The sequence below is a fragment of the Myxocyprinus asiaticus genome, chromosome 33, assembly GCF_019703515.2.
Source record: "Myxocyprinus asiaticus isolate MX2 ecotype Aquarium Trade chromosome 33, UBuf_Myxa_2, whole genome shotgun sequence".
NCBI classification, from domain to species: Eukaryota; Metazoa; Chordata; class Actinopteri; order Cypriniformes; family Catostomidae; genus Myxocyprinus; species Myxocyprinus asiaticus.
Genome location: NC_059376.1, coordinates 25806684 through 25831508, shown reverse-complemented (window position 1 = coordinate 25831508; position 24825 = coordinate 25806684). Strand labels below are relative to the sequence as shown.

Below are 24825 nucleotides of genomic sequence, written 5' to 3'. Positions count from 1 at the left end.
GATCATAACAAGTAGGCAATGAAACAGGCAATGAGAATAACGCTTGGTAAGGCAGTGAAACTGGCAATACTTCGCAAAGTCACAATGGAAAAGCATGGCTATTTATATGGTTCAAACAAGAAGTCACCATAGAAGAAAATAGTTCAGTGTCAGTATTCGGGAGAGGGCTCCCTCTGGCGGTCGGCTGAAGGGATACCAGCCTCATCCATTACAGAACCTCCCCCTCTACGAACAACTCCCAGTGTTCTTCTTCTTGGTTGTCCCCTTGGTCGTGGTGCAGGACGATTTGGGTGTGCTTGGTGGAAGTCTCGGATCAGGGATGGGTCCAGTATGTCCTTGGCGGCTACCCATGATCTCTCCTCTGGTCCATAACCTTCCCAGTCCACCAGGTACTGCATCTGGCCCCCTCGATGATGTGAGTATATGATCTCTCTGACCATGTAAGCAGATGATCCGTCGATCTCCAGTGGAGGAGGATCAGGATCCGTGGTTCCGGGGCCAGATATCGGGTGGACAGGTTTCAACAATGACACATGAAAGGAAGGAGAGATGCGGTAGTTAGCAGGTAGCTCCAATCAGCCAGATTGATAGTCGGGGTGGGGATGCCTCCGTCGATCAGCTTGGGTCTGTTGGGCCCGGACGGCCCACTACAATCTAACGTGCACACTGTCCCACACCTGCTCACGCTGCCTGATCCAATCATCCACCACTGGCACCGTAGAGGGTTCACCTGACCAAGGGAACATTGGAAGTTGGTAGCCCAGCACACATTGGAAGGGGGTGAGTCCCGTAGATGAGTGCGTGAGGGAGTTCTGGGCGTATTCAGTCCATGGGAGAAATTCGCTCCAACTCTGTTCTCGACTGCAGTAAGACCCGAGATATCTGCTGATTTCTTGGTTTAGCCTCTCCACTTGTCCATTTGCCTGAGGATGATAACCAGACGTGAGGCTGATGTTGATGTCTAGCTGTTTACAGAAAGCCTGCCAGACTCTGGAAGTGAACTGTGGTCCCCGGTCAGACACTATGTCTTCTGGCAGACCATAGATCCTGAAAACTTGGTGGAAAAGAACGTTAGTGGTTTCTATGGCAGTGGGTAGACTTTTCATGGGGATTAGTCTGCATGACTTAGAGAAACAATCAATGATAAAAGATGGTGGTATACCCATTGGAGTTTGGCAAATCTGTGATGAAGGTCTCTAAGGGATAGGCAGTGGCTGTAGCAGGCCGGCTGGCAGATATCTGGGGGTTTTAGACTGTGCACATACTTGACATGCCTTAACATAAGCAGTGACATCATTAATGATTGAGGACCACCAAAATGAGTTATGTAACAGGCTTATAGTCCTCTGGATGCCAGAGTGTCCAGTGCTGAGGGAGGTATGAATCCATTGGATTGTTCTTTGGCATAGAGTGCATGGTACGTACTGTTTTGTAGGAGGGCATTCTGGTGGTGCAGGGTCTGTTTGTTTGGCTCTTTGGATTTCTTCCATGATGTCCCAGCTTATGGGTGCGATGATGACAGAAGGTGGGAGTATGGATTCATTTTGAGGGGTGTTGTGAAGAGGATCGGGCTTGTCATGGATTCAGACGTTTTGCTCCCTTGATGTATTTGAGGTTCTTATGGATGGACAGAACCTTCAAGCCAGTGGTGCCACTCTTCTAGCGCAGCCTTCATGGAGAGTAGCTCCTTATTTCCAACATCATAGTTCCTTTCAGCTGAGATCAATTTACAGGAAAAGAAAGCACAAGGATAAAGTTTACCAGGGTTACCGTGGCGTTGAGAGAGAACCACCCCTATGCCGCATTCTGAGGCATCCACTTCCACAATGAACGGTTGGTTAGGATCTGGGTACTTGAGAATGGAGGCAGTCATGAAACTTGTCTTGAGGGTGTTGTAGGCTTTTTGAGCAGAGTCATTCCATGGTAGCCTGGATGGTTTTCCCTTGAGCAATGACGTTAAAAGGGCAGAGATGAGACTGTAGTTGCGGATAAATCTCCTTCAGAAGTTCGCAAAACTCAGAAAACGTTGTAGCTCCTTAACAGTGTTGGGTCTTGGCCACTCAGTGACTGCCTGGATCTTGGAGTCATCGATCTCAACACCTTTATGACTGATGATATACCCTGGGAATGTTTTATGGGTTGCATGGAACTCACACATATCTGCTTTCACGTAAAGTTGTTTCAGAAGGCAGGAGAGGACCATTTTAACGTCTTTGTATTGTGCTTTATCTTGGGAGTATATGAGGATGTCATCAATGTAGGCGATGACACATCTGTTGAGGAGGTCTCTGAAGATCTCATTGATGAATGACTGGAACACAGCTGGTGCATTGGCCAGGCCATAAGGCATCACTTGGTATTCATAGTGCCACCTAGTGGTGATAAATGCGGTTTTCCACTCGTCTCCCTCTCTAATACGAATCAGGTTGTAAGCACTTCTCAAATCCAGTTTTGTGTAGATGCGTACTTCACGTAGTTGTTCTAGGGCAGACAACACAAGAGGGAGTGGGTACCTGTACTTGATTGTCACCGAGTTCAATCCTCGGTAGTCAATGCATGGACGGAGCCCTCCATCTTTCTTCTCTATGAAGAAGCCTGCTGCAGCTGGTGAGGTGGAAGGACGAATGAACCCTGAAGCTAAAGCCTCCTCGACGTAAGTCTCCATAGCCATGGTTTTAGGTCTTGACAATTGATAGGCTTTGCTCTTAGGGGGTGCCATGTTGGGAAGCATCTCCACAGCACAGTCCCATGGACAATGAGGGGGCAGTTGGGTTTCCTTGATTTTGCTGAATACCTCGGAGAGTTCAGAATATTCCCTGGGGACCTGGATTTGAGCTTGGTTCTCAGGACTTTCAATGCTAGTAGTTAAACATGGCATGGTGACAGTGACATGAAGACAGTTTGACTGACAATAATCTGACCATTGTTTTAACTCAGCCTGGTTCCAGGAGATGATGGGATCATGGATAGCCAGCCATGGATGACCCAGGATGAGAAGGTGCTTGGGTGAGTTGATGACATAAAGAGATATGATCTCTGTGTGAAATAATTCAATCCATAATGTAACTTTAACAGTTTGGTGAGTGATGCCTCTGCCTATATTCACAGCAGCGATGTTAATGGTGGGTATACAAGGTACTGTAGGGATATGGAGTTCTTGTATTAGTTCTTGGTGAATCAAATTCACAGCAGCCCCCGAGTCGACGAGTGCTGAAATACATTTCGGCTTATCAAAGGAGAGTTCAATGGGAAGGGAGAAACTGTGGTGTGTGGGAGATGAAATGTTCTTGGTGCTCACATTAGTTCTAGCATCTGGATATTTCTTGCCTTTGTGAGAGCATGCAGAGTTTCAATGATTCCTCTCACCACAATAGTAACACAATCGCTCCTTATGACAACGATCACGTTCTTCATCAGAAACTCTGGCATAGGCGATCTGCATAGGTTCAGGGGCATTGGAGCATGCCTGGACTTGACTATGGACCAGTGTTTGTGACTTGGAATTCATCTTTGAGCGTGGCGAGTTGTGTAGTAAATTATCTATCCTTACAGCCAATGAAATGAATTCAGCGAGTGTTGAATCTTCACCCTTGCATGCGAGTTCGGCCTGTAGATTGTAGTTCAGTCCCTCTCTGAACACAGTCTTGAGTGCGATCTCATACTATCCACTTTGGGCCGCTAATGTCCTGAAGTGTATGGCAAAGTCAGTTGCAGAATGTAAACCCTGGCTACATGAAGCAGCTGAACAGAGATATCTTTACCTCCCTCTGGGTATTCAAACACTTCATGGATCTGGGAAGCGAATTAATCAAATGATGTTTGAAGCTGACTATCACTCTCCCAAACAGCTGAGGCCCAGTCTAGCACTTTTCCGGTAAGTAACGTCATCATAAATGCACATTTCTTGGATTCCTGACTGAATGACTCTTGTTGATTGGAGAAATATTTTACATTGACGTAAAAATCCCTTACATTTCTCTGGCGAGCCATCAAATTTATCAGGAAGAGTGAATATTACCGGTGTAGCTTGTGGTGATGGAAGAGAATGGATATAGTGGATAAGGTTCTCATTTGCAGCTCTTAGGTTGTTCAGTTGTTCCTGGTGACTCTTGAGAAGTTTGCTCTGGTAAGCGAATGCAGCCTGGAGCTGAGAAACTTCTGCTGGATTCATGGGTAGTATTCTGTGAGGGACTCGAAATGGAGGCGAAGGTAGAATCCAAATGCAGGAAGTTTATTTACAAACAGCATACAAATCCAAAACACAAGGCAGAGACGTAATGTTGAAGCAGGCAAAGTAGTTGTTAACAGCTAATCAGTCCAACCAGGCAAACACAGCAAAACAGTAATCCAAAATCGGTAAACCAGTAAAGCAGGCACAATGGTCAAAACAAGTATGCAATGAGAATAACGCTTGGTAAGGCAGTGAAACTGGCAATACTTCACAAAGTCACAATGGAAAAGCATGGCTATTTATATGGTTCAAACAGGAAGTCACCATAGAAGAAAACAGTTCAGTGTCAGTATTTGGGAGAGGGCTCCCTCTGGCGGTTGGCTGAAGGGATATCAGCCTCATTCATTACAGATATTGGTCTTGGTGGAATAGATCTGCTACGCTGCTGCTGCAGAGCAAGTATGAAGACTTGCTACTGCTTGAAAATACACAGACATACTGAGTTAAGCATGTGGACATGTTGCTGCTGCACAATTAGACAAAACACAAAACATGCTGCATCGAGCATTCATGACATGATGCTGCACAAATAGACAAACAAACAATCCCCATGTTGAAGATTTAGACCGGTGAAACTGGGGTGAGGGTGGGTTTCAGAGAATACTCTCGCAGCGCGCTTCAGTGAAACTGGCTTATCTGCAAAATTAGCAATTTAAATATTAGACACGCAAGTTGACTGGCTACCCCATCACGTCATTTGTGGCATAAAGTTGATTACCTCAAAAAATTATTTCGACTCAGCCCTCATTTTCTTTAAAAAAAAGTAAAGATAGGGGCACTTTAAATTTTTGGAGGGATTAAAGCCATAAATGTGAAGCTTACAATTTTATAGAAGCACTTAAATGAATTATTCTGTTAAAAATTGTGTGTTATTTGAGCTTTAAAGTAGTATAAATTGCCATTTTTGTGGTTGTTTTAGGGTTTGTTGATATAAGTTGTAAAATTGGCTATGACTTTACACAGAAAAGATTAGTAAGTGATTTTATCACGCTAAAATCATGTTAACACACATATTGTTTAAATCCTGTGGCTATACTTTTGAAACTGAGTATTTTAAGGTTAACAGATTGGCCACATTCACTTCCTTTGTAAGTGCTTCACAGCAACCCAGACTTTTTTTTTTCTCCTCTTTTTTCCCCAATTTGGAATGCCCAGTTCCCAATGTGCTCTAAGTCCTTGTGGTGGCGTAGTGACTCGCTTCAATCCGGGTGGCGGAGGACGAATCTCAGTTGCCACCGCGTCTGAGACCGTCAATCCGCGCATCTTATCATGTGGTTTGTTGAGCGCGTTACCGCGGAGAATAGCGTGAAGCCTCAACACGCGCTACGTCTCCGTGGTAATGCATCCACGCACAACTCACCACTCGCCCCACCGAGAGCGAAAATCACACATTATAGTGACCATGAGGAGGTTATCCCATGTGACTCTACCCTCTACTCTACCCATGTGACTCTACTCTAATTCGGTTGCTTAGGAGACCTGGCTTTAGTCACTCAGCATGCCCTGGATTCGAACTCACGACTCCTGGGGTGGTAGTCAGCCTCTTTACTCGCTGAGCTACCAAGGCCCTCGAATTTTGCTTTTTTTAAGGAAAAGAAGGGAAGAGACTAAATACATTTTTGTGGTAATCAACATTATGCCACAAATGCTGTCGATTGAGCTTAACTTGTATTGAACCCAGAATATTACTTTAAATGAAAAGTAACTACATTTTAATGTAATGTCACCTACAGAAAAATTTGTTGAAGCATTTCTTCTTTGTTTGTTATTCAGCTGGTCTTCACGTGGAGGCAGAGGAAAAGACGCTGGTTGTGGCTGTTGGTAACAGCACCTATCTGGAGTGTCTACCCAAATCTCACCATGCCACCGTCACCTGGTATAAAGACATAGGAGAGAACAGCCTGGAACAACATAAGGTACACAAACACAAATGTAAACAAACACATATTAAGGTTCTGGGTGTTTTTAAGAGTGCTTTTACACTAGAGCTTTTGGACACAAGTCTATGTAACATCAGGATTCAGTGCATTAGGTTGGTGTAAAATCAGTTTTTTTTAACTCGGGTTCACACTGGCAAACTGAACGTGAGTCTGCTTATAAAAGTAATCTGGTGTATGGTACATTTGTACTCTGGTATGGTTTGCAGTTGGTATGAAAGCAACCAAATCGCGGAAGTGAACAGCTATAATTTGCATCTTTGCATGCTCCCTGGTCTTAGAATAAATTACCTTCAGATCACTGCATGTTCCCAGTCACAGTTATTATAGTAAGTAGAATGCATTTCTCATAGCTGCTTGTCTACTAATAAATTGCCTTCAGAGAGCAGCTCACATTCTTTGCATTGCAAGTGCCATTCTGTGCATGTATAGTTTTGGTGGCAAATCCAAAGGGACAAAAGCATGAATAAAAAAGTATACTGGGGCCTTGGTAGTACCGTAGTACTAGAACTTCAGAATACTAGCAGTGTTTTTAATTTGTTACAGTTGTATGTAGGGTAGTAATATTCCCAGATATTAGTAATATTCGGCTGAACTCAGCTTTGAATCTGCATTTACGGCTCAGTCAGACATCACTGTGGTAATGGCATGTATCTGAGCCCAGTGCTGCAACAGGGGCTGTTCAAACAGGACGATATACTGAGTGAATTGAATGTGCATTTCTATCTTAAAATATTATAATTTTAATTTAACAGCCTTTCTTGCTACTGTGCTAAACAGCTACTAGTGCTCAGAGTCGTACTCACTGGTCCAGACCCAAAAGTACAATATACTGTAAAAAAGAAACCAGCGGGTGGAGGGGAAAGTGTGAAAACAGCCTAAGTTTTTTCCTCTTTCTTTCAGGTTGTATCTGGAGACCAGCTGGTTATAATCGACAGAGGCATCCTCATTCCCAGGGTGCAGCTTAATCATGGAGGTGTTTATCACTGTCAACTAGAAGAGCATAGATTCCGCTGGACAGCTGTTACTATTCACTTAATTGTGTGGAGCCCCGCCCTGCTCCCCACCCTTAGCTCCACCAAGCCATGGTACCAGGATGTGATGGCACTGATTAACCATGGCAAACTGGAGCGACACTGCAAAGAACTCAGCCAACGTCATAACCACAAGGAATCAGGGAATCACAAGCATAACAAACAAGATAGAAAGAGAGGAGACCGACACAAACACAGAGGAGAAGGAGAGAGAGGGGGAGAGAAGGAGAAAGGGAGGGGGCGAAAGAACCGAAGCAGAATGCAGAGCTCAGCACAGAGGGTACCGAGGAGTGCATAGACACAATCACAGGTGTTTACACAGGTACTCAGGCTCACACATAAACACAAACAAAACATGCAATATACAATATATACATTGTACAATGATTCATTTTTAGTTCTGGACATCCTGTTAGGACATTAACTTGAACATGAAGGACTGTTACTAACTAAGAATGTGTTTAATGGGAAGGCTGATCTTGAAGGGGTGGGGTCAAGAGAGGACACGTTTGCTTTAATGTTAATAGCTAATTAATTCATTATATGAGGACTGTGTTATGCAGATCTTACAAATCTCCTAAAATAAGAGTGTCCCGAATTATCCTCTGTTGAAAAAAAAAAAAAAGACAAATCTTCCAAAGTTAGGGAGCATCTTAAAAAGATCTTTGTTTTAAAAAGACTGCAGTGTTGATAGCTCTTTTTATTTCTCTATTGCGCAGCATCTGTACTGACTATGTATGTATTGCCTGGAACCATTGTGCTCTTATTTATCGTTCATGGTATTTATTTTCTTTGTGATATATTGTCTTGCATTGTATGTGTGTAAAATTTACAAGTTATTCTTTTCTTTTTGAAATTTTTGATAAGGTGTAATTCTCTCTCTCTGCCATCATTAATGAAGCTTATGCTTCTCCGCAGAAGAAACTGTCTTACAGTGGGTTTAGAAAGATTTAAATTTATTGAAAGCAAAATTATATACAGTAGCCTCAAAAAGTATTTGGATGCTTAAGTCACACTTATAATGTTTGAAATGTATTGCATTCGAAAACAGAAGTCAAACCAACTAGCATTTGCAAACAAATCTCAGAACTAACTTCACTATTCTTTGCCATTTTGCCTATTACTTTTAACCAGCTGGTGTCTCAAGGTGATTTCTGGTAAATGTATGAAGTCACACAGATGCACCACAGGTGCAGTTTATCACATTAACTCTGGATAAGTTCCTCTAACATTTGAAATCTTTAAAGTGTCCAAATACTTTTTGTCATAATTTCAAACATAATCATAATTCATCATAATTTCATAATTTCAAGTATAAATATACTTGACTGATTACAACCAAAGCTCTGTTTCCAATGCCAGTCTGAAAAAAAAGTTTTTATCATTTTGAACCTAAAATGTATTTTTATTTTTTTATGTTTTGTTTGCAAGGTGTGCTTTCTTTCTTTAAAATAAATGCACTTGGTTTGTTATTTTGTTTTAAAATACAAAGACATTCATACATTTTTAAGTACCTAAAGTGTCCAAATACTTTTTGGGGCCACTGTTTAGTTCCCTAAATACATGTACACAACACAAGTATCTCATGAAAAGGTGAAGTCACTTCAGTGATGCTGTAGGATAACAAACTTGGTGTGTTTCTGTGTAGATGGATGGAGGCACAAAGGGTGTGTTTAATATAACTGGAGTGAAACGCCAGAGCAGGCCAGCTACTTTCTCCTGCACATGGACACATGCCTGCCAAGAGGTTTGGCACCCACCCTGAAGTGCCTCCATTCAGAGGGATGGAAAAAAGAAAAAAGGATGGAATACAGTAAGGGTTGTGAGCTTTAAAGTGCAGTACAAACAGAGGGAAAAGGAGGAAATAAAGACTCACACCACATGAGAGAGACAGAATCAGTAGTGTGTGCGTGGTGGGGGGTGGGGGGGGGGGTTAGGTTTAAGTGGTTTACGAGGACTTTTTTTAGGTTACAAACTGGTAATTACAAGGGTATTATGCTATAAATGTGGTTTATGAGGACATTTCTAGTGTCTATAATTCAAATCACTTAAAAAACATACTAAATGATGTTTTATTAAAAATGTAAAAATGCAGAAAGTTTTTTGTGAGGGTTAGGTTTAGGGGTAGGGGATAGAATCTATAGTTTATACAGTATAAAAATCATTATGTCTATGGATAGTCCTCATAATGATAGCTGCACCAACATGTGTGTGTGTGTGTGTGTGTGTGTGTGTGTGTGTGTGTGTGTGTGTGTGTGTGTGTGAGCTGCTCAGCTCGCCAGGGTTTGGCTGCATGAAACTCAAATGTTGTTGTTAAAAGAAACATTAAAAATGTAGAATAGATTCATACTTGTCATGTTTTACATATGAAGAGGCAGATCCTGCCATCAATGATTTAAACCTTGTCAATCATGTGAGCTACAATTTTTTTGCATCATTGTTCTGCCTAACTGTAAATCTGATTTTCATTAATGGACTTTAAACCTTGAATAAAGTGTTTTGGAAGGCTCTCATGAGAGCAAGAGAAAATTTAATATTGCACTCCCTTATGTATTTGTAATAACCTCAGCTTTTTTAGCAAAACACTTTAAGTAATGCCAGAAAAGCATAAAATAATTTAATAATAATAATAATAATAATAATAATTTTATATATATATATATATATATATATATATATATATATATATATATATATATTATACAAGATCCTTTCAGTTGATGAAATGACTAAAAGGTGACTGTAAGGAGAGACTTATCACTGTTATATCATCATAGTTGAACAGTTCCATACAATATAAACACCACAGAAACACTCTAACTTGCACAAACACAGTGGATCATATACCCATGTACAGAAGTTGAGTCTGTTGTGGTGCTGGAATTTTCTCTATGCACTGCTTCCTGTGTGACAAGCATTTAAATGCCATGAGCATATGAATGTATATTGCATCCTCCTTGCAAATGACCGGACACTGGGAAATTGACTAGGTGGGTTGCCTTGGATACAGCTGGCCCTTAAAACACTCACATAACTGAATACCAAATAGACATGGAGAGCCTATATGAGAGAAAATGAGAGCAGTGATGCAAATAAAGGAGTGAGGGGGAGAGACTGAGACAGAATCAAAAGAAAATTGAGAAAGATGAAATACATTAATCTCTCTGTTAATCTCCACATTAACTTTCACATTCTTCCTTGTTTTGGTGATTCGCATTCTTCATGCAAATTGCCACCTACTGGGCAGAGACAAGAATTTATAGTAAAAAGGACTTTAGTATTTATCTGTTTCTCATCCACACTTATCATATAACTTCTGAAGACATGGATTTAAAGGTATAGTTCACCCACAAGTGAAAATTCATCATTTATTCACCCTCATGCTATCCCAGATGTGTATGACTTTTTTCTTCTGCAGAACACAAATGAAGATGTTTAGAAGAATATCTCAGCTCTGCAGGTACATACAATGCAAGTGAATGGTGGCCAGAACTCTGAAGGTCAAAATATCACATAAAGGCATCATAAAAGTAATCCATAAGAATCCAGCTGTTTAATCAATGTCTTCTGTAGCGATCAGATTGGTTTTTGGTGACAATAAACCAAAATATATAACTCCTTTTTTCACTGTAAATTGTGCCATTGCAGTCTTTAAGCACGACCATGATTTCAAGCTCGATTTTACTTCCTAGTGCTTGATGCATGAGCAGAGCACTAGAAGGCGCTATAGGAAGTGTAATCAAGCTTGAAATCACAATCACCAAGGAGACTGCTGTCAAGATTTATTGTTAAAAAAGGAGTTATATTTTGGTCTGTTCTCACCCAAAAGGGATTGGATCGCTTCTGAAGACATTGATTAAACCACTGGAGTAGTATTGATTACTTTTATGATGCCTTTATGTTTGGACCTTCAAAGTTCTGGCCACCATTCACTTGCATTTTGAGGACCTACAGAGCTGAGATATTCTTCTAAAAATCTTTTTTTGTGTTTGTGTTCATCAAGTCAAGTTATTTTTATTCGTATAGCGCCTTTCACAGCACACATTGTTTCGAAGCAGCTTTACAGAAAATCATGCATTAACAGAAAATGAAACTGTAATATCTATAATGTCTTAGAGTCTTCATTGTGTAGTTTGATAAAATACGATTGTGAATTGTTTTTAAAAATAAGTAATTAAATAATAATTGTATTTATAACCCCAGTGAGCAGGCCGAAGGCAACTGTGGCAAGGAACACAAAACTCCATAAGATGTTGGTTAATGGAGGAAAATAACCTTTGGAGAAACCAGGTTTACTGTGGGGGCCAGTTACCCTCTAACTAACAGCATGAATATAATGCCAATATTACTTATTTATGTGCAGTGCAAGTCATGGTTTAAAATTATTAAACTAAGTAAGTGTTTTAACAAAGATTTTTTATGAACTGTAAGATTAATGACTAATGTCTTTGAAGTCCATCCTGGATTAACTGCAGAAGTTCACATTGATGCATTGCCCTGGTTAGCTGGCTAATGAGACCGAGGTGATGCAAGCAGAGATCAGTGAGGTGCATCGCAGTTCAACCGGCCGGTAATTTCGGTGAGGTCTATCCTAAGTCCAAGATTCAGGCAGTGGCATATGATGTATCCCCAGGGTTGGGGAGTAACAGAATACATGTAACGGGATTACGTATTTAAAATACAAAATATAAGTAACTGTATTCCACTACAGTTACAATTTAAATCATTGGTAATTAGAATACAGTTACATTCAAAAAGTATTTTGATTACTGAAGAGATTACTTTGCATTTTATTGTCATTTGTTTCATTTAATATTTAGTCCTTTCAGATGGAAAACATTTATACATATAAATGATGTGATCCAAAGTGCATTTGAACAGCGGCGAAAAACGTTCTTATGATGTGTTACATTCATACGAGCAGACAGAGAAGTAAGATTGAAGTAAGTTTGGGGCAGAAGAAATAGAAATAAACCTTGTGTAAACTGTCAGCTTTACGGTAAGCTAAACTGCTATTTCTAGCCATTTTACATGCAGGTTACCAGGCACGGTCATTTTTTATTTGACGTTGGATCATAATTTCATTTTTTCTAGTAAGACCTTTGATATTAGGGCAAAAATCTTATAATAATTTTTGTATTGTTTTCCTGTAAAAAATATCGGGAAAAAAATCCTTAAAACAAGAACAATTTGATTAATCTTGTTTTAGAAACAACACTGCATAAGATATTTTGGTTTTTCAGAGAAAGTATTTTTAACATATGTATTTTGTCTTACTGTACTGGCAGAGTTTTTATAGTCAAAACAAGTGAAAATATCTACCAGTGCTGAAGAAGTAATCCAAAGTATTTAGAATACGTTACTGACCTTGAGTAATCTAATGGAATACGTTACAAATTACATTTTACAGCATGTATTCTGTAATCTGTAGTGGAATACATTTCAAAAGTAACCTTCCCAACCCTGTGTATCCCATGACTTATGGTTGGAGTTGGCATCAGTTCATCCTCAGAAGTCCATCGTAATAGACTGAAGTGATATTTGGCTGGCACCGGCTGCTATTAGTTGTCATCACTCAGAGACACGTAGCAGTGGAGTCCAACACGAAACAGGAATGGAGCTTGATCCAGCCGGTTCTGGTGACCTCAGGATAGGGATTCTGTGGTTGAGACAGGGAAACAAATAGAATAATATTAACTTATCTGGCATTCAATTTATTGCAGAGTTATAGATCATAAATGTTTCTGGTTTCTGGTTCCGGCAGACCTAACTAAAGGAGCCTAATTGTGAATTGAAGGATAAATTAGGTGTATGCCTGGCTAAATAGATGAGTCTTTAGTCAGGCGTGGTGCTAAGCACCCTCAAACGAACCTTAGAGCACCTTCAATTGCCGACCAGGGCAAACTACTGCCCGCAGGTCGATTTATCATGAACGTTTTTATTAGATCTTTCATTTATCTGGCTTTAGGACCTATCGCGCATCCACAAGCTTTTAATATGCTCAGGGTTGCCAGATAATAGATGCAACACCCAAAGCAGAGATTTATAAATGCACAAATAGGAAATATTTCACCTTATTTCATACTTAATTTATGCAGTCTGGCAACCATGCATGCGAGTGTGTGCTCTCTCTCTCTCTCCTCTTCGAAAAAAAAAAAAAAAAGAAGCTTAGCGCTCAATAGTGCAATATTATGCTCAAAGAAAAGTGTGATGCAGCCACTCTGTGTCCATTCATGACGCTGCGTGTGCTGCTTAGTGTCAAGTCTGCGAGCAAACATTTTCAGTGATGAATTTTAGTAAAATCCCAACAGATGTTTACATCATTCGCACACGGAGGGGACACGTGAGCAAAACCAAACGAAAGAGAAATATGTTTGTTCTTTGTGTTATTTGTGAAATGCTGAAGTCCCTCACAACTGGATGTGAATGTTACTGTGGCAGTAATCGTTTATCAGTGTCATGCAGCCTGTTTTATTCAGTGGTGTGCTGAATGGGATGCCAAACAAACCACTGACAAGAACCACATCGTGACCCAAGGCTGTGTAAACAGGTTGATAATGTTTTCAGAATAAATTAAGTAAACGGGTCCACTTTGCGGCCAACTTTAAAATAAGCTTTTAGAATCTTTAATTTCCGAATATTTTATTTTACTATTAAACCAGAATCCTGATATAGAGTGTTAAATTGAATACTAAATTACCACTGCATTGAAGTATGGTAAAATAAACAATTAATAATTATACTCAGCCTTTATTTAGTTTTACTAACACATGATAGAAAAGTAGCAGCAAAACTTTAAGCAATCGCAGAATGGTCCCATCAGTCTGTATACACTTCAGAAAATTGTGCATCATTCATTGAGTGCACTACTACTTCTGGTATCTCTCTGCCATGTTGTACATAACGGCTGATGTGGTCCCGTACCAAAATAATTGCACACCCCTGCTCAATTGAATATGTTAGACTAATACTGTAAATTGGCAAGCAGATTTTCTTGAATCCCAGCAAACACAAAAATCCCTGCATTTTGTGAACACACAAAATGCTGTATCAATGTATGTCCTAATCTGCAGGTGCAGCATTTTGCTATCATTTTCAGCGACAGATCATGGAAAAAAAAAATACAAAAAAATGAAGCAATAAATGTTTTGTACATGAAAAACTGTTCTTTACGTTGTTTTAGTAGAATTTAAACATGATTTAATCTATTAAAAATTTGTAATCACAATACATCTCCACTTAATACAGAGCACCCCCACTATTTTCAGAAGCACCCTCAGTGATTTTGATCTGGAACCAGGCCTGTCTTTAGTCTAGACTTAAATTGAGTGAGTGTGTCTGCATCCCGAACAGTGTTAGGGAGACTATTCCATAGCTTAGGAGCCAAATATGAAAAGGATCTACCTCCTTTTGTGGATTTTGATATTCTAGGAACTATTAACAGGCCAGACTTTTGCGATCGTAATGAACGTGATGGAATATAGCATGGTAGAAGGTCACTTAAGTACTGTGGAGCTAGATCATTCAAAGCCTTGTATGTAGTGGAAGAATGCTGTTCTACAAACATTGGTAATTTGATTTTCAAAGGACAGATTGGTATCAGATATAACACCTAAGTTCTTCGCTGTTGGAGACGATGTAGTAGAAGGACATTTCTGGCCATCTAATCTTTTATTTCATTGATACACTCTGCTAATTTGGAGAATTTTGGATTTTTGTTGGGTTTAGAAGAAATATAAAGTTGGGTATCGTCGGCATAACAGTGGAAACTTATTCCACGATTCCAGATAATATCTCCCAGGGGAAGCATATACAAGGAGAAAAGAGACCCTGAAACTGATCCCTGTGGCACTCCATACTTTACTTTTGTTTGGTTTGACAATTCCTCATTTACATAGACAAAGTGGTAGCGGTCTGCTAAATAGGAAATAAACCATGCTAATACAATTCCACAAATGCCAACATAATTCTCCAGCCTATTCAAGAGAATGTCGTGATCTATCATGTCTCAGGCAGCACTAAGATCTAAAAGCACTAGAAGAGAAATGCAGCTGCGATCAGATGATAAGAGCAAGTCATTTATACTCAGATAAGTGCAGTCTCTGTACTGTGATGGGCCCTAAATCCTGACAGAAATTGTTCATATATACCATTTCTCTGTAGAAATTAACATAGCTGGGAGGACACAATCTTTTCAAGTATTTTCGACATAAACGGGAGATTTGAAATGGGTCTGTAATTAGCCAATTCTCCAGGATCAAGTTGTGGCTCCTTAATAAGTGGTTTGATAACTGCCATTTTAAAGTTTCTTGGAACATGTCCTAAGGATAGCGAGGAGTTAATAATATTAAGAAGAGGCTCTGAGATTACAGGGAATACTTCTTTTAAGAGCTTAGTTGGTATTGGATCTAACATACATGTTGTGGCTTTTGATGTTTCGATAAGTTTTGTTAGCACTTCATGACCTATGACAGCGAAGGATTGAAGTCATCAGAAGAAAGTAATACATCTGGGATGGCATGAGGGTGAGGGTCATTTTTGGGTAAACTATCCCTTTAACCAATACCCAAATAGCTATTTAGTCATGGTTTTAGGCTACTGTTGTAGGTAATATGGCAATATGTCACAAAACGGAAGTAAAATGGTTTGCAAATGTGCTTTTATATTGACCTAAATGACATACAGAGATAGAGATTCATTAAAGAAGGAGCTAGAGATAGAGTAAGAAAAGGGCAAGGCTGTGACTCACATTGTCACTCTGGCTGTACTTAAAACAAGGTTTATTGTAAGTAGGGTTTTTCTTCTTCTTTTTTGTGGATAATAACAGGGTCTTTCATTTTAGAGGTTTCAGTCTTGGTCAGGGTTTTGGAACAGGGCCAAAGCTGACCTAAGGTTGTGGTTAACATTTTCCTTTAATTCAAAGATATAAAATGACAGTAGAGTGCAGGGTAAAAAATACACAGCTAACTGCATAGGACGTGGGAGAGAACTTCATGCTCCTCCAGCGGTGTCTATCGCCCCTTGTGGTGAAATGTGTGTACTATACGTATGTCAGGACAGACTGTCTAGACATCCCTGTGTACAAATATATTTTGGCAATGTGACATTATTTTCAGGGTACTTTATTTACCTCATTAATTTACTGTATTTTTAAATGATGATTTTACGGTAAGACATTATTTTTCTAATTTATTCAGTAAAAAAAAAAAAAAAAAAAAAAAAAAAAAAATATATATATATATATATATATATATATATATATATATATATATATATATATATATATATATATATTGTGCAATGGTTCGCTGGCCTGTAAGGATCTTAATTGCCCTAAAAATAGCCTAAATTTCGATATTTTGCAAATTTGCTCTTAATTTTAATGTATTATTTGTTCCTTATGATTTCGATTAAATTAATTAATACAGGACTCGGACATTTCTTTATAGGTTTAAGAATCAACCGTATTTATTTAATCTTAAATGCACTCCTCTGAGAAAATATATTAAAATATACCACATAAACACACAAAATACTTTTGAGAGTGATTTTATGCACGTCTTCTATGCAATGATATGTATCCTGGTCTGTAGTACGGAACTATAACGTCAACGTTTGTGATCTAGTACGACAAATATTTAGTGCGGACGCGTTTCCTGGCAACTTTCATCCTGTGCGAAGAGCTGCAGGTAAATATTTACCTTCCAAAATCCCCAAGCGCTGTACAAACCTCTTACAGATTACAAAATTATTCAAAACTTTCCAGTGGTTTGTTAATAACAGTAATAAAGTGGTTGGTTTTCGCCGATATCTGCGGATTTAGAGGCCTGCGACAAAGCTAAAGCTCATCTTAAATCTAATGTCAGGTGATCCTAGTTGCTTTCCTTAATATTTTTCTTTTCTTTCACGCTATTATCTGGCTGGAATACGATTTGTTTGTCTGGTTGTGATGCTAAAGGTTAGATTAAATGCCGTAGTTCTTATTTGTATGAGTCATAAGGACTGTACATCATTGTTTTAGCTGATGCTTTCAGCGTCATATGATTTCAGTTCCTCTATCATGAGAGAGAGAGCGACAAGCTAACACATGATAAAATCTGACTACATTGTAGCGCTTATGTCATTAAATTAAATATGTGATCTCACCGCTAACCAACAAGTTCACTGACCGTTTGTAACGACAGCTGTCAAAAAATTAACTTCATCGACTTATGAACTGCAAGACCATTCATGACAAGGTGATTTTTGGTCTTGAGATTATTTCACAACTTTGTGATGAATAAACTGATTAACAGGGTTTGAATGTAGGCTAAAGTGATATCATATATCTATTATGTGATTTAATAGCACCTTTCATCGTTTTACAGCTAATTTGAAAAATATTTTTTATGACAATGTCCTGTCATTCTATTCTATGCTTTAAATTTTTTGTTTTGTTTTTTGTTGTTGTTGTTGTTGTTGAAATAAAGAAAGGCCAATACCTTTTAACTACATGCATTTACAATGCACAGTATAAGCTATGATGTTGATCCATAGATAGACAGATCAAATAGGTAGATAGATGTACTTTATTAAACTATTATCTGAACTTGATTGAGTTGACTGTTTCTCATGAGGTGTTTAATAAAAGAGAGTGCAACGTAACATGTAAAACCCATAAAAACACAGTTATAGACACAAAGTACATAGTGCTGTTGCAGTTATCAGTGCATAATTTAATACAGGGCTCAATGCTAAGGATTTTTCTACTGTTCTACGGTTCAGATTTTTACACAAATATTAAAAATATATGTTTTTACCATCATGGTTTTAAAAAAGTGTCAGAAGTGGAATATATGTATATATACACTGATCAGCCACAATATTAAAACCACTGACAGGTGAAGTGAATAACATGGATTATCTCGATTGCAATGGCACCTGTCAAGGGGTGGGATATATTAGGCAGCAAGTGAACAGTCAGTTCTTGAATTTCATGTGTTGGAAGCAGGAAAAATGGGCAAGTGTGAGGATTCGAGAGACTTTGACAAGGGCCAAATTGTGATGGCTTGACGACTGGGTCAGAGCATCTCCAAAAAGGCAGGTCTTATGGGGTGTTCCTGATATGCAGTGGTTAGTACCTACCAAAAGTGGTCCAAGGAAGGACAATCTGTGAACCGGCGACAGGTCATGGGTGCCCAAGGCTCACTGATGCGCCTGGGGAGCGAAGGCAAACCTGTCTGGTCCGATCCCACAGAAGAGTTACTGTACAAATTTGCACAAATAGCTGAAAAACATAATGCTGGCCATGATAGAAAGGTGTCAGAACACACAATACGTCGCAGCTTGCTGCGTATGGGGCTGCGTAGCCACAGACCGGTCAAAGTGCCCATGCTGACCCCTGTCTACCGCCGAAAGCACCTACAATGGGCACGTGAGCGTCAGAACTGGACCATGGAGCAAAGGAAGAAGGTTGCTGGTCTGATGAATCACGTTTTCTTTTAGATCATGTGGACGGCTGGGTGCGTGTGTGTCGTTTACCTGAGGAAGAGATGGCAGCAGGATGCACTATGGGAAGAAGGCAGGACGGCGGAGGCAGTATGATGCTCTGGGCAACCTTGGGTCCTGGCATTCATGTGGATGTTACTTTGACACGCACCGCCTACCTATAGATTGTTGCAGACCACATATACCCCTTCATGGCAACGGTATTCCCTGATGGCAGTGGCCTCTTTCAGCAGGATAATGTGCCCTGCCACACTGCAAAAATTGTTCAGGAATGGTTGAGGAACATGACAAAGAGTTCAAGGTGTTGAATTGGCCTCCAGATTCCCCAGATTTCAGTCCGATTGAGCATCTATGGGATGTGCTGGACTAATAAGTCCGATCCATGGAGGCCCCACTTTGCAAATTACAGGACTTAAAGGATCTGCTGCTAACGTCTTGGTGCCAGATACCACAGGACACCTTCAGATGTCTTGCATTCTGAGATGCTGTTCTGCTCACCACAGTTGTACAGAGCGGTTATCTGAGTTACCGTAGTCTTTGTCAGTTCAAACCAGTCTGACCATTCTCTGTTGACCTCTCTCAACAAGGCATTTCCATCCACAGAACTGTCCCTCACTGGATGTTTTTTGAGACTGTTGTGTGTGAGAATCCCAGGAGATCAGCAATTACAGAAATACTCAAACCAGCCCATCTGGCACCAACAATCATGCCACGGTCCAAATCACTGAGATCATTTTTTTTTTTTTTTTTATATGAACATTAACTGAAGCTCCTGACCCATATCTGCATGATTTTATGCACTGCACTGCTGCCACATGACTGGCTGATTAGATAATTGCATGGATGATTGTTGGTGCCAGATGGGCTGGTTTGAGTATTTCTGTAACTGCTGATCTCCTGGGATTTTCACACACAACAGTCTCTAGAATTTACTCAGAATGGTGCCAAAAACAAAAAACATCTAGTAAGGGGCAGTTCTGTGGACGGAAATGCCTTGTTGATGAGAGAGGTCAACAGAGAATGGCCAGACTGGTTCAAACTGACAAAGTCTACAGTAACTCAGATAACCTCTCTGTACAATGGTGGTGAGAAGAATAGCGAGTTGGTGCTGTTTTGGTGGCACGAGGTGGAGCTACACAATATTAGGCAGGTGGTTTTAATGTTGCGTGCAGCAATTTAATAAATGCAGCACTGGCCCGATCTGGCAAGTGACAGTCCTAGCAACTGGCCTGAATCTCTCACACAGTGGACCCGAGCCATTGGGCAGTACTTATTGTCAAGCCCTGTATTACATAGATGGTAATTATAATGATGATGGTGATTTTTTCTTTTTTTCCTGTTGTAGCGGGTGGAGGGATGAGCCACTCTCCTGTGACCGGTCTGGATGTGCAGGGAGCAGTCAATGGGGTGGACACATCTGACTCTCCTAAGACCTCAGATTGGTCAGGACCTCATGGTTTCACCCCCCAGGGGTTAAAGTTCAAGGATGTGGCTGACTTTTCCGAACAAGAACCTCACGAGGGTACGCCTGCCCTGTCAGAGACTCTTACACAGACACTTGAACACATGGACTCGGTATGCAGAGAAACAAACACACTCCAATCACACACAGTTCACTTAGACAAATTGTTAGTTCAACACACCACACACATACACTTGCCAACTGAAGGTGGCACACACGTGGACACACAATCCACTGAGAAAGATCCAACACAAGCTCGCTCTAAAAGAGAACTGGAAGAATGGAGAGGAGAAAAGGAGGAAGAAAAGCGGGATGATGGAGAGGTCAACATTATTGACAAGAGAGAGATCAAGCAAAGGAAAGAGACTCTTATTTCTGTACAGGTAAGAGTTACATTGAAAATATGCCTTGGTACCCCATTCCAAAAAATTATTAAATAGTAAGACTTTATGTATGAGTTCAGACTTCTTAGTTAGAAGTGTTAAAAGAGGGTAAAGCTATTGAGAACAACAGGATAAATGCACAGTCACACAAATATGTACATTATTGGCAAGTTGTATCTCAGATCTGGGAAGTTACTGAGATTAAGTTTTTGCACATCATCATGTCTGTGTTTCTACAATAACAGTTTTAGACCTGGTTTATAGACTTGAAACATGAAGAACTTTGAAGACCAGCTTTAGAACTGTTCAGTCTAAAGTATGTTTGCCCCACAGTACATTTTGGCTGTTTTTGGACCAGATATCTGCAGTTGTTTATCTATTGTCTCATAGAGCACATCAGTGCCGGGCCACTTTTTCAGCCATCTACGTTCCGGAAGATTTTGTCCCATTTCTCATTTTTCGCATAGACTTTTCATAAAATCCTCAGTAAAAGCATTGTAGTCCATGAACCAAAGCAACCAGGTGAATCACACATTACAAACTTTGTATTGAGGCAAAACGTTTTTGAAAATCAGACAAGAAGACAAAGGTACAAGATTGTGTTTGTTCCGTCTTTCACGAGGACATGAACTACAATCTCGTGAAGCATTGCAAATGACGTAATAGAATATAAGAAAATAAAAAATATATTTTAGGTTGTTAATTATATGTAAAGAAACAATATGTTATATGTTTATTGCAAAATATTCTGATATGTACAAATATATAAGTAGTTTAAAGGTGAAGGGATACCGACTCGATTGCATAACTCACAGTGCGTCATGGAAGTGGGCGGACGCTTCTGGGCTCATTTCGCAGCGCCATTCGCTTTGTTGGCTGCGGATCCCCGATTAGTAAAGCTTTCTCTGCTGGATCATGGGTAATGTAGTTGTTCACCAGGAATACCGCTATCAAACATGATTTTTTTAATGATGCTGATACAATGCAGACTGATGAATTCAACAAAAGCATTTACCATCGATGAACAACCTTGGAGCTCATAGTAGGTCTGTCTTTAAAGTTTTACAAGTTATCATTGAAAATCAGTTCATTTATAGAAAAAATTAATGGGATTTTTTCTGTCGGAACCAGACGGTTGCATTCTATTGATCTACAAACTGATGTATTTGAAGCCTAATTTTTATCACCTCTTCACAGCCAGTTGAAGCCCTTTCAACAGAACACCCTACCACTCACTCTGAAATTGATGGATGGTCCAATACCAGTTTGTCCTCATCCCATGATGAAGTCCGACCAAATACTTCCATTTCTCCTGATGAGGCCCCTCCCCTTGTTCCAGCCCCTCCCCCTGACCAGGCCACTCCACCTCTGCTGCCAGACCTTGATGATTTGCGGTGCCCAGCTCACGTGATGGCAGAGGTGCATGTGCGGTCTGTGCCAGAGCGAGAACGTGTTGTGCGTGGCATGCAGGACAGTAAGAGCCTGGATGAAATCAGTGGGGCATGTGGAGGCGGGGCACGAGGAGGCGGGACTAGAGGTGGGCAGGCGGAGGGACGCCGAGCCACCATTTCCAGTGCCCTAGAATTGGAGGGAACAGTCAGTCGTGATGGAGATCTCACACACTTCATCACCAAAAATCTTGAACAGAAGATTAAATTGAGCTTGCGGCTGAATCTGGACACAGACTGTGAGTACATGGGGGTGTTTGGTGGGGATGGAGGCAGACTGCGGCTAGCCAGTGTTGTATTTGATTGTTTGAACAATATTTTATCTGTTTATGTATATGACTACTGCAGCGGACTGCTCGGGGCCGGTTGTACGTGGACGTGGCTCTCTGCGTCGGCCTGCTGATATTCCGCCCATTGACCCATCAGTGCTAGTGGACCTACAGAGACACACACAAGAAGTGGCACAGAGCGTAGAACTGATGCTGCGGAGCCTCAATGGAACCATACAGAACGTGAGTATAACTCTGCTTCAAGAGCCATATAGTGGTCCTGGTCCCAAAATGTAATTGGCCACTACTTAACAAACCAAGTGGCACAAGAAAACACAAGCACACTATTCAAGTGAAACATTTGATTAAAAAAGTGTGTTGGGTTTTAAATTACTAAACAATAGATATACTGTTAAAAGTATTTGGACGCTCACTGGTTGTCAAACTTAGTGGAACATGTCCAAAGTTAAAGTAATAGTTCACCCAAAAATCTAAATTCTCTCATCATTACCCCCTTCTTTGAAGCAATTTAAGAGGTGTGGGTGAGAAACAGAACATTATTTAAGTCCTGTTTATTCTAAATCTCCACTTTAACTTTCACTTTCAGAAGTGAAATTAAACAGGCACCACATGTGACTTTCAGATGTAAAAGTGAAAGTTGAAATTTAGAGTAAAAAAAGGACTTTAATTTTTATCTGTTTCTCACCCACACCTATTATATTCCTTTTGAAAATATAGATTTAATCACTGGAGTCTTATGGATTACTTCTATATTTCCTTTATGTGATTTTTGGAGCTACAAAGGTCTGATCCATTCACTTGCAATTTGAAGAGCTACAGAGCTGAGATATTCTTCTAAAAATCTTTGTTTATGTTCTGCCGAAGAAACAAAATTCACATCTGGGATGCATGAGTGTTAGTAAATAATGAGAGAATTTTAATGTTTGGGTGAACTATCACTTTAATGTGATGAACTAAGCCTATAGTTAACAGGGATGAGTTTGTTAAAAGTAAGTGGAAAAGTGGAAAAAGTTATATATGTTCTTGGAAAAGGTCTAGCAACATTAGTTTTTCAGATGCCACTTGGTTTGACATGTAGTTGTCTAATTCAAATAGTACTTGAGAGGCTAAATGCTTTTTGGGGCCACTATTTATATAATTATGGCTCTTATTAAAATACATATGCATTTATACACACCCATATAGTGCACATTGTGGTTTGAACATAAATGAAAATGTCTCTTTCTCTCTAGATGACTGCACTAAGTGTCGGTTATATCCAGACTTACAGAGACTCAGTGGACAGTTTGGGAGAGTCAGTGGACATGAGTATAAAGGTGAGAGAGGCTTTTGGTTATGTGGCCTGGGGAAAGTTTTGCTGTATCATATTTCTTTCTTGTTATATTATATTTTGCTTTGTGTATGTGTGTGCTTGCAGGGAATGTACACACTCATGGCACGGTGTGAGGAGTTAGATCGCTCCATGCAACCAATACATACTTTAGCTGCTCAGATCAGAGACATCAAACGAACCCTTGATGCACTGGAAGCCATCTGCAAGTAACTATGACAACAAACCACACCCTTGCCAAGTGGAAACTCCACCCCTTGGAGAAATGCTGTGTCTCCGCCCTCTGCAGTCATTCTGCTAAATATAATGCAATGGAATCATTTTGCTAATTGTAATGTTTCCTAGCAATGCTCTGCAAGTGCTTGTCCCCTTAGAGACTGCTTGGTTCTTGTCCTTCCCCTTGGAGGCCACATCTGTAAGCATCTCCTTTTTGTTGCAGCTCCTCCCCTCTAGAATGATCGCCCAGGGAGACGTTATTGACTCCTCCCTGTGACTCACTCCGTCCAGCACCATCTGCATGACCACAGGAAGGACTCTATGTGTTATTGGTGAATTTTGGGCTACTGGTTGTGGTTAGTGTTGCCCTTGTTTATGAAGTGAGTGTGTAGGTGGGTGTTTTGAAAGACCATGTCATTCCTCAAATCTTAGATATAGAGTAGTAATGTGTGGAACACAAATATTTGCCAGTATGGAAACATGAACTGGAAGCCATGCTCTGTGGATACTTGTTCCTCCCAGATGTCTGTTTCTGCAGGATGGATGCTGTGCATCCCAGATCAGCTCCTGTAACCACAGCGACCATTATTAGGTTTTAATGCAAGCACTGCATTGGGTTGTCTGACAATTTTGGGCTCTTCATTGAGTCATGACAAATGTCTCATGTTTTCCTGTATAAAAGTGTTCGTCATTAGAAAAAATCCAGGAGGATGGGGAGAGAGAATCGAGACAAAGGTGGGTGGGCAAAAAAAAGATAAAGAGGATGGTTGAAAGTTTTTTACCAGTGAAAATGATCTTTACATTTCTGTCTGGTTTGAACAGGCTCTCACTCTGTCTCTCTTTATCGCTCTGTCTTGCTAACTAAAACACTGATTTGTCCAACAATCTGTCATTAATGTATATTTTAAATAATGATATATACCACAATAAATTTGCTAGAATGATCTACATGATTTCAGTGACTCTGCTCAGTAATTGCATAACCTTTTTTTTGGATTATATACAGT

The 24825-nt window shown here is 40.0% G+C and overlaps 2 protein-coding genes across 3 annotated transcripts in view; both read left to right on the top strand.

Annotated features, from left to right (window-relative positions):
- The window catches only part of LOC127424496 (semaphorin-3ab-like), a 35640-nt gene extending 26544 nt beyond the window's left edge, over window positions 1-9096 (top strand). For both annotated transcript variants that reach the window (XM_051669776.1, XM_051669775.1), the window contains 2 exons: window positions 6005-6147; window positions 7072-9096. In XM_051669776.1, coding sequence (XP_051525736.1) covers window positions 6005-6147; window positions 7072-7500 — 572 coding nt within the window. In that variant the 3' untranslated portion in view covers window positions 7501-9096. The remainder of the gene's footprint in view (window positions 1-6004; window positions 6148-7071) is intronic.
- A 7724-nt stretch (window positions 9097-16820) lies between these two features.
- LOC127424237 (uncharacterized) lies at window positions 16821-24771 on the top strand. Its single transcript, XM_051669235.1, has 6 exons — window positions 16821-16891; window positions 20035-20534; window positions 21732-22221; window positions 22331-22494; window positions 23505-23588; window positions 23690-24771. Exons 2-6 carry the CDS (start codon window positions 20046-20048, stop codon window positions 23813-23815), a joined length of 1353 nt encoding a protein of 450 aa, XP_051525195.1. The 5' UTR covers window positions 16821-16891; window positions 20035-20045; the 3' UTR covers window positions 23816-24771.
- The last annotated feature ends 54 nt before the right edge of the window (window positions 24772-24825 follow it).

Coding starts and splice junctions, on each gene's coding strand:
- LOC127424237 (XM_051669235.1), top strand. CDS start 20,046: ATGAGCCACTCTCCTGTGACCGGTCTGGATGTGCAGGGAGCAGTCAAT. Junction 22,222..22,330: donor GCTGAATCTGGACACAGACT/GTGAGTACATGG, acceptor TGACTACTGCAG/CGGACTGCTCGGGGCCGGTT. Junction 22,495..23,504: donor TCAATGGAACCATACAGAAC/GTGAGTATAACT, acceptor CTTTCTCTCTAG/ATGACTGCACTAAGTGTCGG.